Below are 18,709 nucleotides of genomic sequence, written 5' to 3'. Positions count from 1 at the left end.
TGAGCCCACGAGAGATGACGTATGGAAGCATGTGTGTCGTAACTTGACGAAAGAGCATCTAAAGAATAAACTATCATCTCAGATACTAAAAGAAGGCTCGGATGAATGCACATGTAGCATCGGCATGAGAGAATATAGGTGAGTTTTTCTCGGCACGTTGTGGCCCCTCCAAACATACAAATTACTATGAAAAGTAGCGGCTCACAAATATCCACATTTTCTATGTTTGGGTTAGTATGGTTAGGTGGGTTGCTTGGGATGTGTGTGTTTCTTTTTTACCTTCAGAATGAATGTTTCGCGGCGTGAATAACTTTGATCATACAGTGAGCACATTACCATGAAACTTACACTACAACAACTTTTGAACTCATTTGTGGAGGTACATATTTTCACAGATGAGTTTATCGCGTCATTTACAGTGTTGTGTTGAGTTTACAGTGTGTATGGATACTCCCAGGTAAGTTTACAGTGCGTATGGATACTCCCAGGTAAGTTTACAATGTGTGTGGATACTCCCAGATATGTTTACAGTGGTTGTATGGATACTCCCAGGTATGTTTACAGTGGTTGTATGGATACTCCTAGGTAAGGTTACAGAGGTTGCCTAGTCTGTACTGGATGAGTTACAGAGGCTGGCCAGGGTTTGCTGGATGAGTTTACAGTGGTTGGGCAGGCAGTCCTCGGTACCTTCCCAAAGTCTGTACTGGATGCCATCATTTTCGTCCAAAATGCTCTTACTGACATATTTGGGAGCACATCGAAAGTGGTGGAGGAACACAGGCGGTGTTGGTGAGGAAAATGATGCCCCGTCACATTGTAAATTACTACCATCATGTAAACAAAGACTGTTAAGATTTACATTATACTGAAGGCCTTGTTGAACACTTTTACACCTCAAAGGACATATGCAATATTTCTGTAAGGGTTTGTTTTAGAAGTACGGTAATTTTTTTTTACTAATCAGAGGAATGTTGACCAAACCACACAGTAGAAAGTGAAGGGACGACGACGTTTCGGTCCGTCCTGGACCATTCTCAAGTCGATTGTAGTCAGAGGAATCGTTAGGTTGAAGCTCTTCTTGTCGCTCGTACAGATGTCAAAGATGAAAATAGTTGTCTGTACCTTTGTCCAACGGGTCCGCAGCATCTGTGATGGCATCAACTTAGGCACCGGAAACAGATACATTTATGATGTTGAGAATTTCTGCCATAAATTCTGATGGGCCGGCCACGAATCCTGGAATTACTCGTCAAGTGGCATCTCATGGCTCGAGGCCTCACTCGGGCTTCGAATCTCACATATTGTCATTATCGGTAAAATATTTCCACTCTGTCAACTTCCTCTCGAACTCCACGAAAGTTTTTCTTTTTCAATTGGGGGAAAGAAATACATTACAAGAATTGGTTTTAAGTTGCATTTGTAATTAAAAATCAATTCAAAATACTTATTTGTTTTCCTCGTGAGGAAAACAGATTTAGTGTGCTTCAAAATGAGAGACATTGAAGCTGAGTAGTGTGTGTGTGTCTCATTATTTCTGAACATCATAGCTGGTTTTATGTGTCTTTTTAAAGTCTTTGAATCCCACCACTGCACCAGCAGTCTTGGACTCCTCACTGAGGGTGAATTCAAAACTTTCTTGCCTCGTGGTAAGTCTCAAAGTTTTCTTCTGCCAGCGTATTGTTGACGTTCTTCACGGTACTGACCACACTCTCTCCCGCAAACTTGGCCACTTCTACTTTCATTGTTAATACTGCTTCCAGGGGAAAGTTTCTGCATTTGGGAGAACTGGTCAGTGGGAGACGTCACTGTGGGTGACGTCACTGTGGGTGACGTCACTGTGGGAGACGTCACCACTGGCCTACTCGACGTGTGGTGTACGTCAGTGAGCTGGAGTGTGTGACGTCACTGTGGGAGACGTCACTATGGGTGACGTCACTGTGGGTGACGTCACTGTGGGAGACGTCACTGTGGGTGACGTCACTGTGGGAGACGTCACTGTGGGAGACGACCACTTGAGTGTGTACACACACCACGACCACTTGAGTGTGTACACACACCACGACCACTTGAGTGTGTACACACACCACGACCACTTGAGTGTGTACACTCACCACGACCACTTGAGTGTGTACACTCACCACGACCACTTGAGTGTGTACACTCACCACGACCACTTGAGTGTGTACACTCACCACGACCACTTGAGTGTGTACACACCACGACCACTTGAGTGTGTACACACACTATGACCACTTAGCTGCTCTAAGCATACAAACACCTGCCTGCACGCAACACACAAACACCTGCCTGCAAGCATGGCACAAACACCTGCCTGCACGCAACACACAAACACCTGCCTGCAAGCATGACACAAACACCTGCCTGCAAGCATGACACAAACACCTGCCTGCACGCAACACACAAACACCTGCCTGCACGCAACACACAAACACCTGCCTGCACACATCACACAAACACCTGCCTGCACACATCACACAAACACCTGCCTGCGAGCATGACGCAAACACCTGCCTGCACGCAACACACAAACACCTGCCTGCAAGCATGACACAAACACCTGCCTGCAAGCATGACACAAACACCTGCCTGCACGCAACACACAAACACCTGCCTGCAAGCATGACACAAACACCTGCCTGCACGCAACACACAAACACCTGCCTGCAAGCATGACACAAACACCTGCCTGCAAGCATGACACAAACACCTGCCTGCACGCAGCACACAAACACCTGCCTGCAAGCATGACACCAACACCTACACCAGACTGTCAGTCTGGTGTAGGTGTTGGTGTCGGTGTAGGTGTAGGTGTCGACACCTGTACTTGCCAGAACCAGTCATTGAGAGCACGAAGTCGACGCTGAACCTATCAGGACAATGAACAAATCCCCAAGGGCCGTGACGAAGGTTCGAATCTACGTCCGAGAGGTTCGTAGGTTGGAACTATTGGGACCTGTCCTCCTACAACCTGTCCTCCTACAACTTGTCCTCCTACAGCCTATCCTCCTACAACCTGTCCTCCTACAACTTGTCCTCCTACAACTTGTCCTCCTACAGCCTGTCCTCCTACAGCCTGTCCTCCTACAACTTGTCCTCCTACAGCCTGTCCTCCTACAACTTGTCCTCCTACAGCCTGTCCTCCTACAGCCTGTCCTCCTACAGCCTGTCCTCCTACAGCCTGTCCTCCTACAGCCTGTCCTCCTACAACCTGTCCTCCTACAACCTGTCCTCCTGCAACCTGTCCTCCTACAACCTGTCCTCCTGCAACCTGTCCTCCTACAACCTGTCCTCCTACAACCTGTCCTCCTACAGCCTGTCCTCCTATAGCCTGTCCTCCTGCAACCTGCCCTCTTACAACCTGTCCTCCTACAACCTGTCCTCCTACAACCTGTCCTCCTACAACCTATCTTCCTACAAAATGTCCTCTTACAACCTGCCATCTTACAACCTGTCCTCTTACAACCGGTCCTCCTACAACCTGTCCTCCTACAACCTGTCCTCCTACAACCTGTTCTCTTACAACCTGTCCTCCTACAACCTGTCCTCTTACAACCTGTCCTCTTACAACCTGTCCTCCTACAACCTGTCCTCTTACAACCTGTCCTCTTACAACCTGTCCTCCTACAACCTGTCCTCTTACAACCTGTCCTCCTACAACCTGTCCTCCTACAACCTGTCCTCCTACAACCTGTTCTATTACAACCTGTCCTCCTACAACCCGTCCTCTTACAACCTGTCCTCTTACAACCTGTCCTCCTACAACCTGTCCTCTTACAACCTGTCCTCTTACAACCTGTCCTCCTACAACCTGTCCTCTTACAACCTGTCCTCTTACAACCTGTACTCCTACAACCTGTCCTCCAAAACCTGCCCTCCAACAACCTGTCCTCTTACAACCTGTCCTCTTACAACCTGTCCTCCTACAACCTGGCCTCCTACAACTTGTCCTCTTACAACCTGTCCTCTTACAACCTGTCCTCCTACAACCCGTCCTCTTACAACCTGGCCCCCTACAACCTGTCCTCCTACAACCTGTCCTCTTACAACCTGTCCTCCTACAACCTGTCCTCCTACAACCTATCCTCTTACAACCTGTCCTCCTACAACCTGTCCTCCTACAACATGTCCTCCTACAACCTGCCCTCCTACAACCTGTCCTCCTACAACCTGTCCTACAAGCTGTCCTCCTACAACCTGTCCTCCTACAACTTGTCCTCCTACAACCTATCCTCCTACAACCTGCCCTCCTACAACCTGTCCTCCTACAACCTGTCCTCCTACAACCTGTCCTCCTACAACCTGTCATCCTACAACCTGTCTTCCTACAACCTGTCCTCCTACAACCTGTCCTTTTACAACCTGTCCTCCTACAACCTGTCCTCTTACAACCTGTTCTCCTACAACCTGTCCTTCTACAACCTGTCCTCCTACAACCTGCCCTCCTACAACCTGTCCTCCAACAACCCGTCCTCTTACAACCTGTCCTCCTACAACCTGCCCTCCAACAGCCTGTCTTCGTACAACCTGTCCTCCTACAACCTGTCCTCCTACAACCTGTCCTGCTACAACCTGTCCTACTACAACTTGTCCTCTTACAACCTGTCCTCCTTCAACTTGTCCTCCTACATCCTGTCCTCTTACAACCTGTCCTCCTACAACCTGTCCTCCTACCACCTGTCCTCCTACAACCTGTCCTCCTACATCTTGTCCTCTACAACCTGTCCTATAACCTGTCCTCATACAACCTGTCCTCTTACAACCTGTTCTCCTACAACCTGTCCTCCTACAACTTGTCCTCCTACAACCTGTCTTCTTACAACTTTTAATCCTACAACCTGTTTTCCTACCACCTGTCCTAAAACCTGTCCTCCTACAACCTGTCCTACAACCTGTCCTTCTACAACCTGTCCTACAACCTGTCCTCCTACAACCTGTCCTCCTACAACCGGTCCTCCTACAACCTGTCCTTCTACAACCTGTCCTCCTACAACCTGTCCTTCTACAACCTGTCCTCCTGCAACCTATCCTCCTACAACTTGTCCTCCTATAACCTGTCCTCCTACAACCTGTCCTACAAACTGCCCCTCTACAACCTGACCTCCTGCAACCTATCCTACAACCTGTCCTCCTACAACCTGTCCTCTTAAAACCTGTCCTATTACAACATGTCCTCCTACAGCCTGTCCTCCTACAACCTGTCCACCTACAACCTGTCCTCCTATAACCTCTCCTCCTACAACCTGTCCTCCTACAACCGGTCCTCCTATAACCTGTCCTCCTACAACCTGTCCTCCTACAACCTGTCCTCTTACAACCTGTCCTCTTACAACCTGTCCTCTTACAACCTGTCCTCTTAAAACCTGTCCTCTTACAACCTGTCCTCTTACAACCTGTCCTCTGACAACCTGTCCTCCTACAACCTGTCCTCTTACAACCTGTCCTCTTACAACCTGTCCTCCTACAACCTGTCCTCCTACAACCTGCTTTCCTACAACCTGTCCTCTTACAACCTGTCCTCTTACAACCTGTCCTCCTACAACCTGGCCTCCTACAACTTGTCCTCTTACAACCTGTCCTCTTACAACCTGTCCTCCTACAACCTGTCCTCTTACAACCTGACCCCCTACAACCTGTCCTCCTACAACCTGTCCTCTTACAACCTGTCCTCCTACAACCTGTCCTCTTACAACCTGTCCTCCTACAACCTGTCCTCTTACAACCTGTCCTCCTACAACCTGTCCTCCTACAACCTGTCCTCCTACAACCTGCCCTCCTACAACCTATCCTCCCACAGCCTGTCCTCCTACAACCTGTCCTCCTACAACCTGTCCTCCTACAACCTGTCCTCCTACAACCTGTCCTCCTACAACCTGTCCTCCTACAACCTGTCTTCCTACAACCTGTCCTCCTACAACCTGTCCTTTTACAACCTGTCCTCCTACAACCTGTCCTCTTATAACCTGTTCTCCAACCTGTCCTTCTACAACCTGTCCTCTTATAACCTGTTCTCCAACCTGTCCTTCTACAACCTGTCCTCTTATAACCTGTTCTCCAACCTGTCCTTCTACAACCTGTCCTCCGACAACCTGCCCTCTTACAACCTGTCCTCCAACAACCTGTCCTCTTACAACCTGTCCTCCTACAACCTGTCCTCTTACAACCTGTCCTCCTACAACCTGCCCTCCTACAGCCTGTCCTCGTACAACCTGTCCTCCTACAATCTGTCCTCCTACAACCTGTCCTGCTACAACCTGACCTCCTACAACTTGTCCTCTTACAACCTGTCCTCCTACAACTTGTCCTCCTACATCCTGTCCTCCTACAATCTGTCCTCCTACAATCTGTCCTCCTACAACCTGTCCTCCTACATCCTGTCCTCTTACAACCTGCCCTCCCACAACCCGTCCTCCTACAACCTGTCCTCCTACAACCTGTCCTCCTACAACTTGTCCTCTACAACCTGTCCTATAACCTGTCTTCCTACAACCTGTCCTCTTACAACCTGTTCTCCTACAACCTGTCCTACAACCTGTCCTCTTACAACTTGTCCTCCTACAACCTGTCCTCCTACCACCTGTCCTAAAACCTGTCCTCCTACAACCTGTCCTCTTACAACCTGTCCTCCTACAACTTGTCCTCTTACAACCTGTCCTCCTACAACTTGTCCTCCTACATGCTGTCCTCCTACAATCTGTCCTCCTACAATCTGTCCTCCTACAACCTGTCCTCCTACATCCTGTCCTCTTACAACCTGCCCTCCCACAACCTGTCCTCCTACAACCTGTCCTCTTACAACCTGTTCTCCTACAACCTGTCCTACAACCTGTCCTACAACCTGTCCTCTTACAACTTGTCCTCCTACAACCTGTCCTCCTACCACCTGTCCTAAAACCTGTCCTCCTACAACCTGTCCTCCTACAACCTGTCCTCCTACAACCTGTCCTCCTACAACCTGTCCTTCTACAACCTGTCCTTCTACAACCTGTCCTTCTACAACCTGTCCTCCTGCAACCTGTCCTCCTACAACCTGTCCTCCTGCAACGTGTCCTCCTACAACCTGTCCTCCTACAACCTGTCCTTCTACAACCTGTCCTCCTACAACCTGTCCTCCTACAACCTGTCTTCCTACAACCTGTCCTCCTACAACCTGTCCTTTTACAACCTGTCCTCCTACAACCTGTCCTCTTATAACCTGTTCTCCAACCTGTCCTTCTACAACCTGTCCTCTTATAACCTGTTCTCCAACCTGTCCTTCTACAACCTGTCCTCCGACAACCTGCCCTCTTACAACCTGTCCTCCAACAACCTGTCCTCTTACAACCTGTCCTCCTACAACCTGTCCTCTTACAACCTGTCCTCCTACAACCTGCCCTCCTACAGCCTGTCCTCGTACAACCTGTCCTCCTACAATCTGTCCTCCTACAACCTGTCCTGCTACAACCTGACCTCCTACAACTTGTCCTCTTACAACCTGTCCTCCTACAACTTGTCCTCCTACATCCTGTCCTCCTACAATCAGTCCTCCTACAATCTGTCCTCCTACAACCTGTCCTCCTACATCCTGTCCTCTTACAACCTGCCCTCCCACAACCCGTCCTCCTACAACCTGTCCTCCTACAACCTGTCCTCCTACAACTTGTCCTCTACAACCTGTCCTATAACCTGTCTTCCTACAACCTGTCCTCTTACAACCTGTTCTCCTACAACCTGTCCTACAACCTGTCCTCTTACAACTTGTCCTCCTACAACCTGTCCTCCTACCACCTGTCCTAAAACCTGTCCTCCTACAACCTGTCCTCTTACAACCTGTCCTCCTACAACTTGTCCTCTTACAACCTGTCCTCCTACAACTTGTCCTCCTACATGCTGTCCTCCTACAATCTGTCCTCCTACAATCTGTCCTCCTACAACCTGTCCTCCTACATCCTGTCCTCTTACAACCTGCCCTCCCACAACCTGTCCTCCTACAACCTGTCCTCTTACAACCTGTTCTCCTACAACCTGTCCTACAACCTGTCCTACAACCTGTCCTCTTACAACTTGTCCTCCTACAACCTGTCCTCCTACCACCTGTCCTAAAACCTGTCCTCCTACAACCTGTCCTCCTACAACCTGTCCTCCTACAACCTGTCCTCCTACAACCTGTCCTTCTACAACCTGTCCTTCTACAACCTGTCCTCCTGCAACCTGTCCTCCTACAACCTGTCCTCCTGCAACGTGTCCTCCTACAACCTGTCCTCCTACAACCTGTCCTTCTACAACCTGTCCTCCTGCAACCAATCCTCCTACAACTTGTCCTCCTACAACCTGTCCTCCTACAACCTGTCCTACAAACTGCCCCTCTACAACCTGACCTCTTGCAACCTATCCTCCTACAACCTGTCCTCCTACAACCTGTCCTCCTACAACCTGTCCTCCTACAACCTGTCCTCCTACAACCTGTCCTATTACAACCTGTCCTTCTACAGCCTGTCCTCCTACAACCTGTCCACCTACAACCTGTCCTCCTATAACTTGTCCTCCTACAACCTGTCCTCCTACAACCGGTCCTCCTACAACTTGTCCTCCTACAACCTGTCCTCCTACAACCTGTCCTTCTACAACCTGTCCTCCTACAACCTGTCCTCCTACAGCCTGTCCTCCTGCAACCTGTCCTCCTACAACCTGTTCTCCTACATCCTGTCCTCTTACAACCTGCCCTCCCACAACCTGTCCTCCTACAACCTGTCCTCCTACAACCTGTCCTCCTACAACTTGTCCTCTACAACCTGTCCTATAACCTGTCTTCCTACAACCTGTCCTCTTACAACCTGTTCTCCTACAACCTGTCCTACAACCTGTCCTCTTACAACTTGTCCTCCTACAACCTGTCCTCCTACCACCTGTCCTAAAACCTGTCCTCCTACAACCTGTCCTCTTACAACCTGTCCTCCTACAACTTGTCCTCTTACAACCTGTCCTCCTACAACTTGTCCTCCTACATCCTGTCCTCCTACAATCTGTCCTCCTACAATCTGTCCTCCTACAACCTGTCCTCCTACATCCTGTCCTCTTACAACCTGCCCTCCCACAACCTGTCCTCCTACAACCTGTCCTCCTACAACCTGTCCTCCTTCAACTTGTCCTCTACAACCTGTCCTATAACCTGTCTTCCTACAACCTGTCCTCTTACAACCTGTTCTCCTACAACCTGTCCTACAACCTGTCCTACAACCTGTCCTCTTACAACTTGTCCTCCTACAACCTGTCCTCCTACCACCTGTCCTAAAACCTGTCCTCCTACAACCTGTCCTCCTACAACCTGTCCTCCTACAACCTGTCCTCCTACAACCTGTCCTTCTACAACCTGTCCTTCTACAACCTGTCCTCCTGCAACCTGTCCTCCTACAACCTGTCCTCCTGCAACGTGTCCTCCTACAACCTGTCCTCCTACAACCTGTCCTTCTACAACCTGTCCTCCTGCAACCTATCCTCCTACAACTTGTCCTCCTACAACCTGTCCTCCTACAACCTGTCCTACAAACTGCCCCTCTACAACCTGACCTCTTGCAACCTATCCTCCTACAACCTGTCCTCCTACAACCTGTCCTCCTACAACCTGTCCTCCTACAACCTGTCCTCCTACAACCTGTCCTATTACAACCTGTCCTTCTACAGCCTGTCCTCCTACAACCTGTCCACCTACAACCTGTCCTCCTATAACTTGTCCTCCTACAACCTGTCCTCCTACAACCGGTCCTCCTACAACTTGTCCTCCTACAACCTGTCCTCCTACAACCTGTCCTTCTACAACCTGTCCTCCTACAACCTGTCCTCCTACAGCCTGTCCTCCTGCAACCTGTCCTCCTGCAACCTGTTCTCCTACATCCTGTCCTACAACCTGTCCTCCTACAACCTGTCCTCCTACTACCTGTCCTATTGCAATCTGTCCTCCTACAAACTGTCCTTTTACAACCGGTCCTCCTACAACCGGCCCTCCTACAACCTGTCCTCCTACAACCTGTCCTCCTACAACCTGTCCTCCTACAACCTGTCCTCCTACAACCTGTCCTTCTACAACCTGTCCTCCTACAACCTGTCCTCCTACAGCCTGTCCTCCTGCAACCTGTCCTCCTACAACCTGTCCTACAACCTGTCCTTCTACAACCTGTCCTCCTACAATCTGTCCTCCTACAACCCGTCCTCTTACAACCCGTCCTCCTACAACCGGTCCCCCTACAACCTGGCCTCTTACAACCTGTCCCCCTACAACCTGTCCCCCTACAACGGCTCGCGGAAAGTGACAGACTTTCCCGTTTTCTGTTTTAGGTCCTCTGGCTTACTCTGTTAGGTTAGGAGGGGACACTTTAAATTACCCGTTTTCTTTATGTTTTGATGAATTAGGAGGACGGGCTGTAGCAGGAGTGGCTGAGGAACACAGTGCATAAGTGTAAGTGGAGCTCTGTGTACAGTTAAGTGTAAGTGGAGCACCGTGTACAGTTAAGTGTATGAGGAGCACCGTGTACAGTTAAGTGTAAGTGGAGCACCGTGTACAGTTAAGTGTAAGTGGAGCACCGTGTACAGTTAAGTGTAAGTGGAGCACCGTGTACAGTTAAGTGTAAGTGGAGCACCGTGTACAGTTAAGTGTAAGTGGAGCACCGTGTACAGTTAAGTGTAAGTGGAGCTCCGTGTACAGTTAAGTGTAAGTGGAGCACCGTGTACAGTTAAGTGTAAGTGGAGCACCGTTTACAGTTAAGTGTAAGTGGAGCACCGTGTACAGTTAAGTGTAAGTGGAGCACCGTGTACAGTTAAGTGTAAGTGGAGCACCGTGTACAGTTAAGTGTAAGTGGAGCTCCGTGTACAGTTAAGTGTAAGTGGAGCACCGTGTACAGTTAAGTGTAAGTGGAGCACCGTGTACAGTTAAGTGTAAGTGGAGCACCGTGTACAAATAAGTGTAAGTGGAGCACCGTGTACAGTCAAGTGTAAGTGGAGCACCGTGTACAGTTAAGTGTAAGTGGAGCACCGTGTACAGTTAAGTGTAAGTGGAGCACCGTGTACAGTTAAGTGTAAGTGGAGCTCCGTGTACAGTTAAGTGTAAGTGGAGCACCGTGTACAGTTAAGTGTAAGTGGAGCACCGTGTACAGTTAAGTGTAAGTGGAGCACCGTGTACAGTTAAGTGTAAGTGGAGCACCGTGTACAGTTAAGTGTAAGTGGAGCTCCGTGTACAGTTAAGTGTAAGTGGAGCACCGTGTACAGTTAAGTGTAAGTGGAGCACCGTGTACAGTTAAGTGTAAGTGGAGCACCGTGTACAGTTAAGTGTAAGTGGAGCACCGTGTACAGTTAAGTGTAAGTGGATCACCGTGTACAGTTAAGTGTAAGTGGAGCACCGTGTACAGTTAAGTGTAAGTGGAGCACCGTGTACAGTTAAGTGTAAGTGGAGCTCCGTGTACAGTTAAGTGTAAGTGGAGCACCTGTACAGTTAAGTGTAAGTGGGGCACCGTGTACAGTTAAGTGTAAGTGGAGCACCGTTTACAGTTAAGTGTAAGTGGAGCACCGTGTACAGTTAAGTGTAAGTGGAGCACCGTGTACAGTTAAGTGTAAGTGGAGCACCGTGTACAGTTAAGTGTAAGTGGAGCTCCGTGTACAGTTAAGTGTAAGTGGAGCACCTGTACAGTTAAGTGTAAGTGGGGCACCGTGTACAGTTAAGTGTAAGTGGAGCACCGTGTACAGTTAAGTGTAAGTGGAGGCCCGTGTACAGTTAAGTGTAAGTGGAGCACCGTGTACAGTTAAGTGTAAGTGGAGCACCGTGTACAGTTAAGTGTAAGTGGAGCACCGTGTACAGTTAAGTGTAAGTGGAGCACCGTGTACAGTTTAGTGTAAGTGGAGCTCCGTGTACAGTTAAGTGTAAGTGGAGCACCGTGTACAGTTAACTGTAAGTGGAGCACCGTGAACAGTTAAGTGTAAGTGGAGCACCGTGAACAGTTAAGTGTAAGTGGAGCACCGTGAACAGTTAAGTGTAAGTGGAACACCGTGTACAGTTAAGTGTAAGTGGAACACCGTGTACAGTTAAGTGTAAGTGGAGCACCGTGTACAGTTAAGTGTAAGTGGAGCACCGTGTACAGTTAAGTGTAAGTGGAGCACCGTGTACAGTTAAGTGTAAGTGGAGCACCGTGTACAGTTTAGTGTAAGTGGAGCACCGTGTACAGTTAAGTGTAAGTGGAGCACCGTGTACAGTTAAGTGTAAGTGGAGCACCGTGTACAGTTAAGTGTAAGTGGAGCACCGTGTACAGTTACGTGTAAGTGGAGCACCGTGTACTGTTAAGTGTAAGTGGAGCACCGTGTACAGTTAAGTGTAAGTGGAGCACCGTGTACAGTTAAGTGTAAGTGGAGCACCGTGTACAGTTACGTGTAAGTGGAGCACCGTGTACTGTTAAGTGTAAGTGGAGCACCGTGTACAGTTAAGTGTAAGTGGAGCACCGTGTACAGTTAAGTGTAAGTGGAGCACCGTGTACAGTTAAGTGTAAGTGGAGCACCGTGTACAGTTAAGTGTAAGTGGAGCACCGTGTACAGTTATGTGTAAGTGGAGCACCGTGTACAGTTAAGTGTAAGTGGAGCACCGTGTACAGTTAAGTGTAAGTGGAGCACCGTGTACAGTTAAGTGTAAGTGGAGCACCGTGTACAGTTAAGTGTAAGTGGAGCACCGTGTACAGTTAAGTGTAAGTGGAGCACCGTGTACAGTTAAGTGTAAGTGGAGCACCGTGTACAGTTAAGTGTAAGTGGAGTACAAATATATATAACCCGACCACTTTTGAAGTTATTACACCTGCCATAGTCTTATTACACCTGCCATAGTCTTATTACACCTGCCATAGTCGTATTACACCTGCCATAGTCTTATTACACCTACCATAGTCTTATTACACCTGCCATAGTCTTATTACACCTGCCATAGTCTTATTACACCTGCCATAGTCTTATTACACCTGCCATAGTCTTATTACACCTGCCATAGTCTTATTACACCTGCCATAGTCTTATTACACCTGCCATAGTCTTATTACACCTGCCATAGTCTTATTTCATCTGCCATAGTCTTATTACACCTGCCATAGTCTTATTACACCTGCCATAGTCGTATTACACCTGCCATAGTCTTATTACACCTGCCATAGTCTTATTACACCTGCCATAGTCGTATTACACCTGCCATAGTCTTATTACACCTGCCATAGTCGTATGACACCTGCCATAGTCTTATTACACCTGCCATAGTCTTATTACACCTGCCATAGTCGTATGACACCTGCCATAGTCTTATTACACCTGCCATAGTCTTATTACACCTGCCATAGTCTTATTACTCCTGCCATAGTCTTATTACACCTGCCATAGTCTTATTACACCTGCCATAGTCTTATTACACCTGCCATAGTCTTATTACACCTGCCATAGTCGTATTATACCTGCCATAGTCTTATTACACCTGCCATAGTCTTATTACACCTGCCATAGTCGTATGACACCTGCCATAGTCTTATTACACCTGCCATAGTCTTATTACACCTGCCATAGTCTTATTACACCTGCCATAGTCTTATTACACCTGCCATAGTCGTATGACACCTGCCATAGTCTTATTACACCTGCCATAGTCTTATTACACCTGCCATAGTCTTATTACTCCTGCCATAGTCTTATTACACCTGCCATAGTCTTATTACACCTGCCATAGTCTTATTACACCTGCCATAGTCTTATTACACCTGCCATAGTCTTATTACACCTGCCATAGTCTTATTACACCTGCCATAGTCTTATTACTCCTGCCATAGTCTTATTACACCTGCCATAGTCGTATGACACCTGCCATAGTCTTATTACACCTGCCATAGTCTTATTACACCTGCCATAGTCGTATTACACCTGCCATAGTCTTATTACACCTGCCATAGTCTTATTACACCTATCATAGTCGTATTACACCTACCATAGTCTTATTACACCTGCCATAGTCGTATTACACCTGCCATAGTCTTATTACACCTGCCATAGTCTTATTACACCTGCCATAGTCTTATTACACCTGCCATAGTCGTATTACACCTGCCATAGTCTTATTACACCTGCCATAGTCTTATTACACCTGCCATAGTCGTATGACACCTGCCATAGTCTTATTACACCTGCCATAGTCTTATTACACCTGCCATAGTCTTATTACTCCTGCCATAGTCTTATTACACCTGCCATAGTCTTATTACACCTGCCATAGTCTTATTACACCTGCCATAGTCTTATTACACCTGCCATAGTCTTATTACTCCTGCCATAGTCTTATTACACCTGCCATAGTCTTATTACACCTGCCATAGTCTTATTACACCTGCCATAGTCTTATTACACCTGCCATAGTCTTATTACACCTGCCATAGTCTTATTACACCTGCCATAGTTTTATTACACCTGCCATAGTCTTATTACACCTGCCATAGTCGTATTACACCTGCCATAGTCTTATTACACCTGCCATAGTCTTATTACACCTGCCATAGTCTTATTACACCTGCCATAGTCTTATTACACCTGCCATAGTCGTATTACACCTGCCATAGTCTTATTACACCTGCCATAGTCTTATTACACCTGCCATAATCTTATTACACCTGCCATAGTCTTATTACACCTGCCATAGTTTTATTACACCTGCCATAGTCTTATTACACCTGCCATAGTCTTATTACACCTGCCATAGTCTTATTACACCTGCCATAGCTACACGCTCATTGCTTTATATACTCTTCTCTAAATAGTATTATAAGAAAGTGAAGTGGGAGAACAGTAAGCGATAACAGCCAACGGGAGACAACGGGAGACAACGGGAGACAACGGGAGACAACGGGCGACAACGGGAGACAACGGGAGACAACGGGAGACAACGGGAGACAACGGGCGACAACGGGAGACAACGGGAGACAACGGGAGACAACGGGAGACAACGGGAGACAACGGGAGACAACAGGAGACAACGGGAGACAACGGGAGACAACGGGAGACAACGGGAGACAACAGGAGACAACGGGAGACAACGGGAGACAACGGGAGACAACGGGAGACAACAGGAGACAAAAGGAGACAACGGGAGACAACAGGAGACAACGGGAGACAACGGGAGACAACAGGAGACAACGGCCGACAACAGGAGACAACGGGAGACAACGGGAGACAACGGGAGACAACGGGAGACAACAGGAGACAACGGGCGACAACGGGAGACAACAGGAGACAACGGGCGACAACGGGACACAACAGGAGACAACGGGAGACAACAGGAGACAACGGGCGACAACGGGACACAACAGGAGACAACGGGAGACAACGGGAGACAACGGGAGACATCGCAACACCAAAACGGCAAAGTGTGTCATCAAAAATGACCAGAAAGTTAGAGAAGAAAATCTTGCCGTCAGCCGCATTAGTCCAGAAGTGCGGAGTTGCAGCGAGTTAAATTGGTCTGGCCACTGTCAGCCCAGAGGACGTCACCTCCAGCTGTGTGTAGTGTAGCCACTGTCAGAGGACGTCACCTCCAGCTGTCTGTAGTGTAGCCACTGTCAGCCCAGAGGACGTCACCTCCAGCTGTGTGTAGTGTAGCCACTGTCAGCCCAGAGGACGTCACCTCCAGCTGTGTGTAGTGTAGCCACTGTCAGCCCAGAGGACGTCACCTCCAGCTGTGTGTAGTGTAGCCACTGTCAGCCCAGAGGACGTCACCTCCAGCTGTGTGTAGTGTAGCCACTGTCAGCCCAGAGGACGTCACCTCCAGCTGTGTGTAGTGTAGCCACTGTCAGCCCAGAGGACGTCACCTCCAGCTGTGTGTAGTGTAGCCACTGTCGGCCCAGAGGACGTCACCTCCAGCTGTGTGTAGTGTAGCCACTGTCGGCCCAGAGGACGTCACCTCCAGCTGTGTGTAGTGTAGCCACTGTCGGCCCAGAGGACGTCACCTCCAGCTGTGTGTAGTGTAGCCACTGTCAGCCCAGAGGACGTCACCTCCAGCTGTGTGTAGTGTAGCCACTGTCAGCCCAGAGGACGTCACCTCCAGCTGTGTGTAGTGTAGCCACTGTCAGCCCAGAGGACGTCACCTCCAGCTGTGTGTAGTGTAGCCACTGTCAGCCCAGAGGACGTCACCTCCAGCTGTGTGTAGTGTAGCCACTGTCGGCCCAGAGGACGTCACCTCCAGCTGTGTGTAGTGTAGCCACTGTCGGCCCAGAGGACGTCACCTCCAGCTGTGTGTAGTGTAGCCACTGTCAGCCCAGAGGACGTCACCTCCAGCTGTGTGTAGTGTAGCCACTGTCAGCCCAGAGGACGTCACCTCCAGCTGTGTGTAGTGTAGCCACTGTCAGCCCAGAGGACGTCACTTCCAGCTGTGTGTAGTGTAGCCACTGTCAGCCCAGAGGACGTCACCTCCAGCTGTCTGTAGTGTAGCCACTGTCAGCCCAGAGGACGTCACCTCCAGCTGTCTGTAGTGTAGCTACTGTCAGCCCAGAGGACGTCACCTCCAGCTGTGTGTAGTGTAGCCACTGTCAGCCCAGAGGACGTCACCTCCAGCTGTGTGTAGTGTAGCCACTGTCAGCCCAGAGGACGTCACCTCCAGCTGTCTGTAGTGTAGCCACTGTCAGCCCAGAGGACGTCACCTCCAGCTGTCTGTAGTGTAGCCACTGTCAGCCCAGAGGACGTCACCTCCAGCTGTCTGTAGTGTAGCTACTGTCAGCCCAGAGGACGTCACCTCCAGCAGTGTGTAGTGTAGCCACTGTCAGCCCAGAGGACGTCACCTCCAGCCGTGTGTAGTGTAGCCACTGTCAGCCCAGAGGACGTCACCTCTAGCTGTCTGTAGTGTAGCCACTGTCAGCCCAGAGGACGTCACCTCCAGCAGTGTGTAGTGAAGCCACTGTCAGCCCAGAGGACGTCACCTCCAGCTGTGTGTAGTGTAGCCACTGTCGGCCCAGAGGACGTCACCTCCAGCTGTATGTAGTGTTGTCACTGTCAGCCCAGAGGACGTCACCTCCAGCTGTGTGTAGTGTAGCCACTGTCAGCCCAGAGGACGTCACCTCCAGCTGTGTGTAGTGTAGCCACTGTCAGCCCAGAGGACGTCACCTCCAGCTGTGTATAGTGTAGCCACTGTCAGCCCAGAGGACGTCACCTCCAGCTGTGTGTAGTGTAGTTACTGTCAGCCCAGAGGACTTCACCTCCAGCTGTGTGTAGTGTAGCCACTGTCAGCCCAGAGGACGTCACCTCCAGCTGTGTGTAGTGTAGTTACTGTCAGCCCAGAGGACGTCACCACCAGCTGTGTGTAGTGTAGCCACTGTCAGCCCAGAGGACGTCACCTCCAGCTGTGTGTAGTGTAGCCACTGTCAGCCCAGAGGACGTCACCTCCAGCTGTGTGTAGTGTAGTTACTGTCAGCCCAGAGGACGTCACCTCCAGCTGTGTGTAGTGTAGTTACTGTCAGCCCAGAGGACGTCACCTCCAGCCGTGTGTAGTGTAGCCACTGTCGGCCCAGAGGACGTCACCTCCAGCTGTGTGTAGTGTAGCCACTGTAAGCCCAGAGGACGTCACCTCCAGCTGTGTGTAGTGTTGTCACTGTCAGCCCAGAGGACGTCACCTCCAGCTGTGTGTAGTGTAGCCACTGTCAGCCCAGAGGACGTCACCTCCAGCTGTGTGTAGTGTAGCCACTGTCAGCCCAGAGGACGTCACCTCCAGCTGTGTGTAGTGTAGCTACTGTCAGCCCAGAGGACGTCACCTCCAGCTGTGTGTAGTGTAACCACTGTCAGCCCAGAGGACGTCACCTCCAGCTGTGTGTAGTGTATCCACTGTCAGCCCAGAGGACGTCACCTCCAGCTGTCTGTAGTGTAGCCACTGTCAGCCCAGAGGACGTCACCTCCAGCTGTCTGTAGTGTAGCCACTGTCAGCCCAGAGGACGTCACCTCCAGCTGTCTGTAGTGTAGCCACTGTCAGCCCAGAGGACGTCACCTCCAGCTGTGTGTAGTGTAGCTACTGTCAGCCCAGAGGACGTCACCTCCAGCTGTGTGTAGTGTAGCCACTGTCGGCCCAGAGGACGTCACCTCCAGCTGTCTGTAGTGTAGCCACTGTCAGCCCAGAGAACGTCACCTCCAGCTGTCTGTAGTGTAGCCACTGTCAGCCCAGAGGACGTCACCTCCAGCTGTCTGTAGTGTAGCCACTGTCAGCCCAGAGGACGTCACTTCCAGCCGTGTGTAGTGTAGCCACTGTCGGCCCAGAGGACGTCACCTCCAGCTGCCTGTAGTGTAGCCACTGTCAGCCCAGAGGACGTCACCTCCAGCTGTCTGTAGTGTAGCCACTGTCAGCCCAGCAGATATCCCTTACTCCACCGTCAGCTCGGTGGACCCCGTCCCCTCCTTTCCGTCAGTTAGATACCAATTGTCAACCCGGGAGACTTGCCACGACGCCTCCATCAGCTAGGAGGGGAGGGGGAGGCACTGTCAGCTGAGGTCAGCAGACATCATACTCCCCCAACAACACCTCCACCAGCCGCTCCCACGCTCTCCAAGACCTGCAACTCCACCAAAATAATTTGCGAACCAGAACAATGTAACGTCCATGTTGTTCCGAGTTTGGGAACGACCTATAAACGCAGCTGGCACTTGTTACACTGGTGCAGGGTGGCTTGGGGGAGGGGGAGGA

General features: G+C 49.9%; 1 protein-coding gene across 1 annotated transcript in view; it reads left to right on the top strand.

The window, feature by feature from the left end:
• Positions 1–2,765: 2,765 nt before the first annotated feature.
• Positions 2,766–18,709, top strand: part of LOC138370006 (octapeptide-repeat protein T2-like) — a 28,210-nt gene continuing 12,266 nt past the window's right edge. The window contains exons 1-2 of the mRNA XM_069333773.1: positions 2,766–2,790; positions 14,840–15,520. Coding sequence (XP_069189874.1) covers positions 2,766–2,790; positions 14,840–15,520 — 706 coding nt within the window. The remainder of the gene's footprint in view (positions 2,791–14,839; positions 15,521–18,709) is intronic.

Source organism: Procambarus clarkii, chromosome 30 (genome assembly GCF_040958095.1).
Source record: "Procambarus clarkii isolate CNS0578487 chromosome 30, FALCON_Pclarkii_2.0, whole genome shotgun sequence".
Lineage (NCBI taxonomy): Eukaryota > Metazoa > Arthropoda > Malacostraca > Decapoda > Cambaridae > Procambarus > Procambarus clarkii.
Note: the sequence above shows the minus strand (reverse complement) of the source record. Positions and strands in the feature narration are given on the sequence as shown.